Source organism: Blennius ocellaris (genome assembly GCF_963422515.1).
Source record: "Blennius ocellaris genome assembly, chromosome: 19".
In the NCBI taxonomy this organism is placed as follows: Eukaryota; Metazoa; Chordata; class Actinopteri; order Blenniiformes; family Blenniidae; genus Blennius; species Blennius ocellaris.
In genome coordinates this window covers 18,300,355-18,311,809 of record NC_137668.1, presented here as the reverse complement: position 1 = coordinate 18,311,809, position 11,455 = coordinate 18,300,355, and the positions used below count along the sequence as shown (strand labels likewise).

The 11,455-nt window shown below is 42.1% G+C and overlaps 2 protein-coding genes across 3 annotated transcripts in view; both read left to right on the top strand.

Moving 5' to 3' along the window:
- The window catches only part of tmem108 (transmembrane protein 108), a 48,366-nt gene extending 44,346 nt beyond the window's left edge, over positions 1-4,020 (top strand). The window contains exon 4 of the mRNA XM_080514830.1: positions 2,008-4,020. Within this exon, the coding sequence (XP_080370956.1) occupies positions 2,008-2,124 (117 nt within the window). The 3' untranslated portion in view covers positions 2,125-4,020. The remainder of the gene's footprint in view (positions 1-2,007) is intronic.
- Positions 4,021-5,432: 1,412 nt separating this feature from the next.
- On the top strand, positions 5,433-10,511 carry cdv3 (carnitine deficiency-associated gene expressed in ventricle 3). Of its 2 annotated transcripts, none has more exons than XM_080515364.1 (5): positions 5,433-5,852; positions 6,771-6,844; positions 7,133-7,296; positions 7,894-8,056; positions 8,173-10,511. In XM_080515364.1, the coding sequence occupies exons 1-5, from the start codon at positions 5,664-5,666 to the stop codon at positions 8,297-8,299; spliced, it is 717 nt and encodes a 238-aa protein (XP_080371490.1). In that variant the 5' UTR covers positions 5,433-5,663; the 3' UTR covers positions 8,300-10,511. The 2 variants fall into 2 exon arrangements, with proteins under 2 accessions (XP_080371490.1, XP_080371489.1); XM_080515363.1 differs by having other exon boundaries at positions 6,768-6,844.
- Positions 10,512-11,455: the final 944 nt, after the last annotated feature.

Here is an 11,455-nt window from a genome sequence, read left to right as displayed (position 1 = left end):
CCTGTTCAGGGTTGCAAGGTGCTGCAGTATCATGAAGACAACTTGACTGGAAACCTTTCAGACCCTGGTGGCTGAAACTGTTCATGGACTTCTTAGTGACTTTGTATTTTATAATATGCCCGTTACTGTACTGCGTGAAGAGCTGCTGGAGTTCAGTCTTATCTCCTCTGGGTGCTTGGATACAAATAATCGTCTCACTCCATCAACACTTTGCATATTAAAGTTGTAGACTAGCAGTTTTTATCCGTCTACGAGGCCTTGATCTATTTAACTTTCATGCACCAAGTTACCAAACTAAAACAATGTATCTATATCTTTTAAAAGAACGACTGAGATACTTGTTTTGGGGCTTTTTTTCTTTTTTTTAATGGAGCATATCACTGTCAAACAGTATGCACAAATTGGTCATATGTGGTGTTGTGATCACTTCAGGTCAAAGACATGTGTGTCCCTCTCATTTGCCTGTAGGTTTGTACTAATTGGCAGCTGTTTTGAATTATTAAGCTCTCTTAAAGTTTAAATATTCAACATATTTTCCTCACATCTTTCCCTCTTACTCGCCCATTGAGCCATTGAGTAGCCTGAGTGTTGTGGGAATGTTTTATCCTGTCCTATTACCACAATGTGTAGCATTGTGCATTAACTTCTATATTTGGGTTAAGTCATACAATGTTTATGTTGATGTAGAATAGTTAAATCAAGTTACCTTTTGACATTTCTTTCCTAAAATAAATTGTGGTGGAGACTAAATGTATAAAGCTTTTTTTTTTTATTGTTTTGTTGTCTCCATATGGTCACTTTTAATTAACAATATTTTCATTTCTCTGTAAAAATCTTGACATAACATAACTGTCAAAAACTTCCAGTCCGAGCTGAGATTCTATTGCAGCTCAAGATTGTCAAAAAAAAAAAATCCTGAGACATGAATTTAAGTCAATAGTGTCCAAAAGCATGTTAAGTAATAAATATGTGCATGTATGGGTGGTTCACATAAAAAGAAATGCACACACCAAAAAAAAAAGCATATTCATTACATCTTCATCTCATTCAACACCTCACAGAGACATTCAGACTATAATGCTCTGCTTCAGTCTGCTTCAGAGTTCATGTGTAACGTGCTTTTCGGTGCATGACAGCACCATCTGTTGGATATGGTGGTGTATAACAGGAAGCTTTGACTGCAAAATCCCATCTGTTCTCTAATATATCATTTTGTGTTTCATTGCTGCTCTTTTTTGCATGTTTTTATTTATTTATCTTTGCTCATTATTAACCATTTCCTTGCATGTCTTCTGCATGTTATTTCCCTGCTCATCTTGCCTCCCTGTGCCGCCTGTCGGGGTGTCAGGAGAGGGAAGCTGAGGTTGGAACATGTGTAGGATGCCCTTGGTGATACCCAGGTGTTTGTTGTTGTTTTTTTTCCTCCACCTATTCCACCTGCCTCTGTAGAGCAGAAGCCTCACAATGTAACATGTAGCTAATTAACATCGTAGGTCTGGTGGTCAGATAACCATGAAGCCGAAATGAGGCCGTTGGTTTGATTTGTTTGCATCTGACTGATAAAATGGCCTCGCTCGTGCCGCTAAATCATTTTGTTTCTCGCACCTCCCTCCCTCCTGCACCGTCTCATTACTGCTGATTCACCATCAACAACCATTACTCCATCTACCCTCCTCCACCACCTGCTTGTGTATTTAATCCCTGCACTAACTTCTCCTGAGGTCTCACCTCTTCTTTTTCTTTTTTTGTCTGCTCATGAAGCTCTTACATCTTCCCCTCCGCCTCCCTTTTTTGTTTGTTCACCATCTTTTTAAAAGCCCCTTCCTGCACCAAACCTATATTTTACTCTACTCCTCCCACACCAGACTGTAGAGTGTGTTAGATACAGTAGATTGCGGTGTGTTTCCTAATTGTGAGCCCCAGAGTTTAAATCATGAATTACATCTACTGTTATACATTTTCTCGCATCCGTGCTGATTTCTTGCTTTGTGTGCTTTGCTTGAATAGGAGCACGACACCTGTCTACCCCCTAATGGCGACTACAGCGGCAGCAGTGTGGTCCTGGTTAACCCTTTCTGCCAGGAGACCCTCTTCATCAACAGAGACAAAGCTTCTGCCATATAGAGACAGAAAGAAAAGAAAAGCTGCACTGCTGGATTCTCCTCTCCAATCCATTTCTCCTGTTGTCTATTTTATATATATATGTGGTAAATATTCAGAGACTTCGACTTTATACGGTATATCACAAACACAAAGAGCAACCTGAAAGAAGAGCGACGTAAACACTATTTACTATGGGGATGCACCTGCATATTTTTCTGATGTACATTTTCTACAAAGAAAAGGCTTAATTGTGATAACAAAAAAAAAAAGAGTTTTTATTGTCTTTATAAAATACAGAGTATATGTGGATTTGTTTCATTACAGTGGCTTGGGTGAGTAAATTCTGGATGTCGCCACATGAAATCTGCTTTTAGAGAGAGAAAATGTGCCGTGAAAACAGAAAAGTTGTCCTTTGCAATTATATTTTTCTTTTAAATCAATCCTAAAATACTTATAGCCTGTTGAACTTGAACATGTTTTGGGGGACTGAAAAACTTTAGATATCATACTGTATGTGAAATCAGGGCCCATGTTTATCAAACTTTATTGTAATAAACACAATAATTCTCCAAAAGGCGGGGTTCAAGATGTAATTGGATTTAATCCATCTATTGGAAGCAGTTTGGAGTTCTGTGTCTTGCTCAAGGACCCTTTGACATGTGAATACAGAGAAGTGGGGAATTGAACCTGCAACCATCCTACCAACTGAGACCACACATGCTGTGTCTCACACTCAGGAGTAATGATTGTCAATAAAGAGAAGGAATAGACTCACTGTGCAAGGTAAATACAAAGTGTGTACATTATATTAGAACAACTGTCAACAATTTCTTCACTTCAAAATCTTGCGATTGTTCATATTTTATAAATTATTGATGAATCCATTAATTGCTGTTAGTCTCTATATAAATTGATAAATATGGGCCCAGATTTTATTCATCTGATTTTGGGGTTTATTCTCCAAGTATCCAGTAAATTTAAATTATTATCGGGGGTTTTTTTTTGTCATTTTATTATCATTTTCAAAAGACCAGACTTCCACTGGCTTCCCTCCTCATGTGTCACCAGCTTCTCTGAAGAGGAACCACATAGATGGCTTCATTCCTTCTGTTAGCCATTTATTGGTCTATGTGCGTGTACCAATAACTTGATAAATGCCACCCCCAGAACCGAATACTGCGAATACTGTTATATTTAAAATCAAACAAGCCTTTGCACCACATTCAGCTCAGTACACCTGTTTTGTGTGTGTGCGTGCATGTGTGTGTGTGAGCGTGTTGTGGATTTGCTACTGATCCAGTCACATCCCAGTGTGAGAAAGAGCTTCTCACTAATTAAACCGACCTCGCTCCTGTGTCGCCCTACATAAGTAACATGTGCGTCCATTACTGCGAACTGTGCTTGTTGAAGTGCTGAATGATTGTAAAAGTTAGTGTTAGAGGCCGTCAAAAAATCTTGGCAAATAAAAACACTTAGACAAATAACTGTACGCTGGATATATTTACTGTGAGCACATACAGAGGCAGTTTAAAATCAAAAAGTGTGTTTTAATTTTAATTTTTTTTTTTAAATCACTGAAGCTTTGGTCCTCCCGTCATCTGTTTTACTTTGCGTCGCTGCAGTTTTATTGAATAATCAATGCTGCCTGCCTCTGTCGTCGCTAAAGGTTTCCTGCATTGTGAAATGTTGTTCAGGAATCACAGTGATGCTGAATAACACAGTTAAACATATTGATATTTGCTGCATTGGATGCTCACAGCTGGGCTTGTTGTTTTGCACGCTCAAAAAAATAAATAAAAAAGTGGATATTTTACAATATGTTCAGTGGCACGGTGGAGCAGTGTTATTTTTTGTACTGTAGTATACACTGTACTTTTTACTGCTGAGCAATAAAACAAAGGAAGAAAAAAACATGGACTTTTGTGTTTGTCTGCTTCATTCCTCAGAAACCAGATGAATTTAGGACACGAGGCCCAACACGGTAATGTCAATCGTCATTTTGTGTGAGATTGATATCATAAGTAGCCTCCTGGTTCACGTCATGACAAAGCAGTGTAAACAGTCTGGCTGAGCACAGCACATCCATTGATTCAGTAAGCTGGAATTTTCTCTTTGTGGCCCAGTGCAACCTCTGGTCAAATGACCTCTGGCTCTGAATCTGATGTCAATAATCTGTTTACAAGCCAGCGTCCCTGCTGAGGAGAGGTTCAATGTAGTTGGCAGTTTTCACAGATTTCTGGGCATGTTTAAGTCAGATAAATAGACATTTTTATTAACAAATTAATGAGGTTGTTTTTTTGTTTGTTCCAGCCAGCACATTTTAAGCAGTTTCTGATTAACCATGTGTTGTTGTTGTTGGAAAGTCATGACCATATTAGTAGTTGTGGATTCATCCATCTGTTGCGCCATCTTTCTATTAGTGTTTTTTATTATATTCTGATGGATGGGGGAAATCCTAAAATAAAAACCTGGGAGACTTTTTTCATACCCACTGAACACTTACAGCCAAATATCATATATTTAGAGTACTGTATTTGTTCAGCAGAAATATTATTTAAATGTATTTCACATTAATCTTTTATCCTGCCTTTGGTTTTGTGATTGACACATTTACTATTTTTGTTTCTCTTTTATTGTTTTTCCCGCTCATATTTCCCTCAGAAAACTAACTGTGTTTGCTTATATTACAAGGTGAAATTGACATGAAAACATGATGTTTTGATCAGAATTGTCGAGACAATTCCTGTCGGGACAGAATATATTAACAATAAATAACATAACATTTTTAAACAATTGCTGTTAGTTGTCATTGAATAACATAGTAGTAAAAGTAGTAGTAGTAGTAGCAGCAGTATTAGTAGGAAATTAGATGACAAAATCACAGTTTTCATATTAAACAACAACAATATAATAATCATCATCATCATCATCATCATAATCATAATAAGAACAATAATAATAAAATATTATTGTTGTTATTATCTTACGTCACATCTTACATTATTTCACGTTGGGACACGTTTGTACATACAATAAATTTTATGGCAGCAAAATAATTTGTAAAATGCTAATAGAATGATAAATTAGAATAATAATAATAATAATAATAATAATAATAATAATAATAATAATAATAATAATAATAATAATAATAATAAATCATAATAATAATACATATTATAGGAGTGATATGTACATATTTTCTTGAAAAACAGAGGCTATATTTTTATTTTTAAAAAACTGGTCCGACGGAAGCAAGATTTATTTTTACCTCCCTGGTTTCTGTTTCCGGGTCACAGCCGCACTACATCCGGGACACTGTACAGATTGTAGCCCGTGCATGGCATGGTTGACAGGGCAGCTCACGAACCAGGCAGGGAACCAGGGCGGACAGTACTTCCACCAGCCTGTAACAGAAGCGCCGCGGTCAGACTGAGGAGTGTCTCCGTCCCCGGTGCTCGTCTTAGCCGCTGTCCTTCCTCTCCGAGAGCGGAGCTCCACGCTTGTCATTGCTCGGGTTAGCCCCAGACCTGACGGCGGTTCACGTTAGCTCTGTGAAAATGGCGGATATGCCGGAGAAGAGCCTGGACGACTTCTTCGCCAAGCGGGATAAAAAGAAGAAGAAAGAGAAGGGGAAGGGTAAAGAGACGGCCGCCGCGGGGCCCACGACGGCCCTGGTGAAGAAGATGAAGAGGGAGAAGGAAAAATCCACCAAAAACGAGAATCAGGAGGCGAATCAGGTCGTTAAGGTAACCGGCGCTGCCCTAACTTTTTACCTCATCATCTTCGCCAGACCCCCGGTGTCGTGTCAGATTTGGTGTCCTCATCATTGTGCCCCCCCCACCTCCCCCCCCCCCCCCCTCCTCCCTATGCAGACAAGGGGCTTCGTTAGGTTTTCTGTCGGCGTGAAGGAGAATCGTGATCGTCAGTGTTGACGTGGAGCGACCAAACGCCGGCTGTTAGCTAGCATATGGTTTCGCCAGCACATTCTGACGCCTGGCACAGTTTGGCAATGACACGTGTTTTCAGCTTTTGTGACACCAGATAATCTCCTGCGGGGGGGTCGTGACTCCAGTCGATCCCTCATATTTCGCTGTTCCCTTCCTACGTCTTGGGTGTGTCGTTTTCGGTGCTGATCTTTGGAGAGTGTTAGCTTAAAATCCCTGTTTCATGCTTTGGATTGGCCTTTTTTATTTGTGTGTGAAATGGGTTGATATCAGTAAAGTCGAGCCGGCTGCTTACATCTGTACATTTGGTGGATTTAATAACCACACATCCTTTTCAGACGTGAAGACAAAAAAGCTTTTACTTGCCATGCTATAATCGTGATTAAATGCATTTCTTACTGCTGTATTTGTTGAGATTGGGCCGTATTTGCTTCATAGACATGAGTCTGTATGAGATTGTAAAATCATTTGTAGGCAAGAGAAAAGAAATTGTTGATGGCCCATGCTCCGGCCATTCACAAGCTAAATCTGCCCTTGGTGACAAATGGATGCCACGATAAAGACATTTTAGTGTCTTGACTCCTGTGAAAGATCCTGAAGCTGTCAAGGCCTCTGAAACCACTTTTCTGGCCCCCCGAGTGCTGCTGTTCTTCAAGGAGTCTCCCGTGAGATCCGCGTTGCTTGATGAGCTTATGCAGTGGCATGTTTTCTGCCCAGGAGGACGAGGAATGGAAGGAGTTTGAGCAGAAAGAGGTGGACTACAGCGGGCTTCGCCTTCAAGCCCTACAGATAAGGTGAGATGAATATTGTTTTTTTTTTCTTTTTGTCTTTCGTACTTCAGCCTTGGTACTTTCGTAGTGGCAGACAGGAGGGGGATATTTTAACCTCGGAACTATCCCGTTCAGCAGTTACAAGAGAGAAAACTAGTCAGATGCAAAGGTCTGTACGCCCGAACCACAGACCACACAAGCAGCTCACCTTTTTGTTTCTCAGCCGAACAACCCTGAAGGTCAGATATGAAGCAGCCAATCATCTCTGCTGCCGGCGCATGTTCACCGCGACCCGTGTCCTTTTAATTGCAGCGACGAGAAGGAGGAAGAGGAATACGAGAAGGAGGAGGTCGGTGAGGACGGGGAGATCATCCTGGTGAGTGGAGACAAGGTGTCCGGGCCCTGGAACAAGTCTGGTGGAGGTCCTCCTCCCCCTGCTACCGCGGCAGCCGCCGCAGCCGCTCCTCCTCCTGACGGTGAGTTTCTCAACCCCCCACGTCCTTCGACAAATTGTAGCTTCAGCCACAGGTGCTTTCAGTTGTCTTGGCTTTTTGTGTTCTTAAGTAATTTTTCATAAATACCTTGCATTGGCTTCTTTTTTTTTTTTTTTTTTTCCCACACTCGAAGACAAACAGGCAAAACAGGCTTCAAAGCTCACAAGACCCAACAGTCTCATAAATAAAATAACTTTCATGCCTTGGGTTACTGTCTTCAAGCTGTAGGACACTCCCCCTGCGTGAGGCTTTTTAAAAATGCACGTTCGGCTAATGAAGTGATTAAAATGGCCGTCGGCACGCAGCCACTGAGCAACCTCGGCTTCAGCCCCTTAATACCGGAGAAAATGTTTCAGTGTTTCATTCAGGTCATTAACAACTGCAGGCGGCTCCGTTAGCCCCGTGCCCGAACGCCACCCGCCTTCAACCTGGAGCGCAGCTGTCAAGGTGGCGTCGGGAACTCGTTTGGCGGTTCGCTCCGACCGTCCAACCGGTTTAATTAGCAGTCCCTCTGATTGTCCTGTTGTCCGTCTTGGTCATAACCTGGTGGAGTGACCAGTGCTGTTGCTCTGTGTGCAGAGGACGCCGAGGTGTCTGAGGCCAAGCCCGCCGGTGTGTACCGCCCCCCGGGAGCCCGACAGACCACCACCAAAAGGGGCCCCACCCAGGGCCCCCCCGAGATCTACAATGACGCACAGTTCCCCTCCCTACTGTCCACCGCCAAGCATGTGGAGACGCGCAAGTAAGTGGGGATGGAGAAGTGGCGGTCGTCGGCCCTCGCGTGCTTTTTTTCCCCGCCTCTGATTTTTTATTTTTTCTCTGTTTTTTTTTTTTTTTGTGTGTGTGTGTGTGTTTCAGGGACCGAGAGATGGAGAAGACCTTTGAGATGGTGAAACACAAGAACCGCGGGAGAGAGGAGACCGGCGGAGCTTCTATGCAGCATTTGCAGCTGGACAACCAGTACGCCATCCTGGGGGATAAGTAGAGCCGCTTCCCTCCATTCCCCTCCCTCCCTCCCTCCTGCCCTCCCTCCCTCCCCCGCCTCCCCGCCCCTCCCCTCCCCTCTCCCAGGCCTCTCCAGCACGGTCCCGCCCAGCCCCTTGAAAGAAGCTGAACTCCAGCCGTGTGGCCTGCAGTCCTGGCGGAGCTCATGCTGCCACCATCGCCACGCTGGCTCCTCACACAAACTCACATCCCCAAACACACACACACACACACACACACACACACACACACACACACACACACACACTCGGTCCCATGCAACAATGACCACTGCTCAGTGGCGTGTCTCCCCCCCCCCCCCCCCCCCTTTCAAATACATCACACTTCCAATACGTTGTGGGTCGGCAAAAACCCGACGGACTGCACCCGATGGGCCTGGGCGAAAGAGGAAACCGATTTTGAAATTCAACAAAATCCCCGCCAGAAACCCGCGACGCTGCGAGCGACAACAAAGGCGGGCCCGGCCGTCCTCTGTGGATTGTACTCGGAGCAGCGGCCGTGTGGCGCAACCTTCTCCGGACTTCAAACACGCTTTTTAATAAAAGCCACGGAGGATCGAAGAAGACTCTCGGCGAGACGATTTTACAAAACTCCTGTGAAAATATCTATTTTTTTGCGAGATCATTATAACCCAATCGCACATGGTTGTGTTCAGGTGTGCTTTTGAGTTGCGGTCGGGGCTTCAGGAGCAGGGATACTACCTCAGCAGCACAGCAGGTGGTGACCATGTGGACTGAGCTTCTTTTTTTTTTTTTCTTCTTCTTTTTTTTTTTTTTTTTGCCCCTGTGGTGGTGAAGGGGGCAAACACCCGAGCCGCCCCACAAACAAGCTGGCCATCACGCTGTTTGGTTGAGAAACTTGATGCTATGTCTCCTTTTCCTTCTTTTTTTTCTTTCTTCTTTTTTCTCCCCCACTTCTTGACGGTGACGACGACTCAAAGATCTACGGACAAGAAGTGATAGGTTGTGGTCCTCATTTAGAATTTCTATATAAAGTGGCCTTACTGATGGATGGACACTGCATCGTCATCTGAAGTGAACTTTAACTTGTCTCTCGGGCCGCGGCCTGCCTCTGGATCTCACCACTTTTGTGAAAACAAAACAAAAAAAAAAAACATAAAGGAAAAAAAAAAAAAAACCTCTTCTGTTCAAGAATGTAGTGCTGTTGTAGTTTGCCTGATGATTACAGCTACTAACTGTCGTTCATATCCACCGTTTGATTTTTGTTGCTCTCACGTTTCAATCATAAAAACAAAAAAATCTGAATTCCAACTTGGTTTTTCTAATCTGAAACCGTGTTTTTCGGCAACAAATGCTTTGCTGTGGTTTGACACAAGAAAAGTTATGGAACCACTTTAAAGGTACAACATGTTTATTGCAAAAAAAATTCCAATTTGTGAAGGTTTGTCATCGCCTGATCTCACATATTGTACCTTTAAAATCATGTTTTCTTGCGGTTGTTTGCTCTTTTCGAGTTCATAACTTTTATTATTCATAGTAAAGTGATATAATTGGGACTCTTTCTGACCTTTTCTTCTTTTTTTTTACCTTTTTTTTTCTTTTCCTTTTTCTTCAAGCGAGGCTTTTCCTTGTCGCTGTCGTCTCGACCCTCGCTGCTCGCCTGTAAGCGTACTTCCACCAAAACAACAGAGTACCTTCTTCTGACTAAACTACGTTTAACGATGCGCCCAGATCAATTCAAAGGGGCTTTTAATGCAAGAAAAGATGTTTAAAAAAAAAAACCATGAAGAACTGGATTAATGTTCTATGTGTGTACTTCTCATTTAAAAAAAAATAGTGTCGGGGGACAATGAATCCCTGCTGCAACGATTTAGGTGGAAGTTGGTTCATATTTGTGAAGAAAAGAACAGTTCAGGGCGCAAAAGAGAGGAAGAAAAAACAATTAAATAAACGTGTTCATTGTGACTTTAGTCCCGTCTGACTCTATGAAGTGGAATATTTGGATTTACTTGACTTGTTTCCTGAAAAAGCTGTCGTCTGTTGACTCACAATAACCTGCTTCACTCCTGTGTTTTGTCTCATTTCTGTCAAACAAGCTGTTTCTTTTCCCGGCGTGGAAACACCCCGCGGACAAGTTATCGGAAAGCTACAGCTCTTTTTAGAGGGAAAACAAAGATTTCCAGATGACCTTATACCAAGCATATTAACAAATAAAAAGCTTTTCTCACACAACAGACTTTTTATTTTTTTATTTCCCCGCCCCCATGTTTATTTATTGAGGAGAAGCGGTGGGTCGAGCTCCTTCGCCTCTCCCAGGTCTCGTTCTTAACGACTGCCGAGCTCTTCGTGGGCTTTTTAATTCCCCTCCCCCCTAAAGAAAAAGTCAGAATCCCAAGATGAACGTTATACAAGTGCCAATCCAACTTATTTGAATTTAGAATGTTTACAATACTGTAGGCGGTTGCCATGCATGTTGGCTAAATTACCTGTAGCACGTCTGCGCTGGTTGGTTTGGGCGGCGGTGGGAAGCCGGCGTCATTACTGAGGATGTTCCACTCACCGGTCTCATCCTTATCATAAAAATAAATAAAAAAATACATATAAAATAGCACAAGTGCATGTGTGTGTGCATGCATTTGTACTTGACCACATATCGGACCTATAGAAGCTATAGAAAAATGTTTTAATACATACTGGATAGATGAATAATAAATGTAGATCACTAATAAATCCATGAAAGCATGGCATTTCTCTTTAGATAAATGCTGCTTTACTTACTTTTTTTATATCCAGATACATGTCATTTTCTTTGCTGTTTTGGGGACATACTGATTTTAATCATTGAAGCTAAGAAAGCAGATTCATCCATGTTGATGAATAGATGAATCGGTCCATACTGGACTTCGGTGAACTAGAAAGTACAAAAGTCAAGCGTTTGATCTCTGCAGCTCTTGTGCACCGAAGAAGTCCAGTTGGCACAGTTATCAGCGAAATACATCAATAAAAAATAGTTCTGACGTGTCAGATTGTGACAGAACGCCTGTTTTTAAACACAAGATGGTATTTTTATTTATGTTTGTCTCAGCCTTTTTAAAAGGCCTGTCTATCCAAGGTGGACTTTTTTTTATTGAAGCACAATTTCACATTTTCATTGTTTGCCCTTTAAAGATCTTTAG

Excerpts from the sequence above, each read along its gene's own strand:
- cdv3 (XM_080515363.1), top strand. The coding sequence starts at position 5,664 with ATGGCGGATATGCCGGAGAAGAGCCTGGACGACTTCTTCGCCAAGCGG. Across the intron at positions 5,853-6,767 it reads AGGCGAATCAGGTCGTTAAG|GAGGACGAGGAATGGAAGGA; the intron begins GTAACCGGCGCT and ends TTTTCTGCCCAG. Across the intron at positions 6,845-7,132 it reads CTTCAAGCCCTACAGATAAG|CGACGAGAAGGAGGAAGAGG; the intron begins GTGAGATGAATA and ends TTTTAATTGCAG.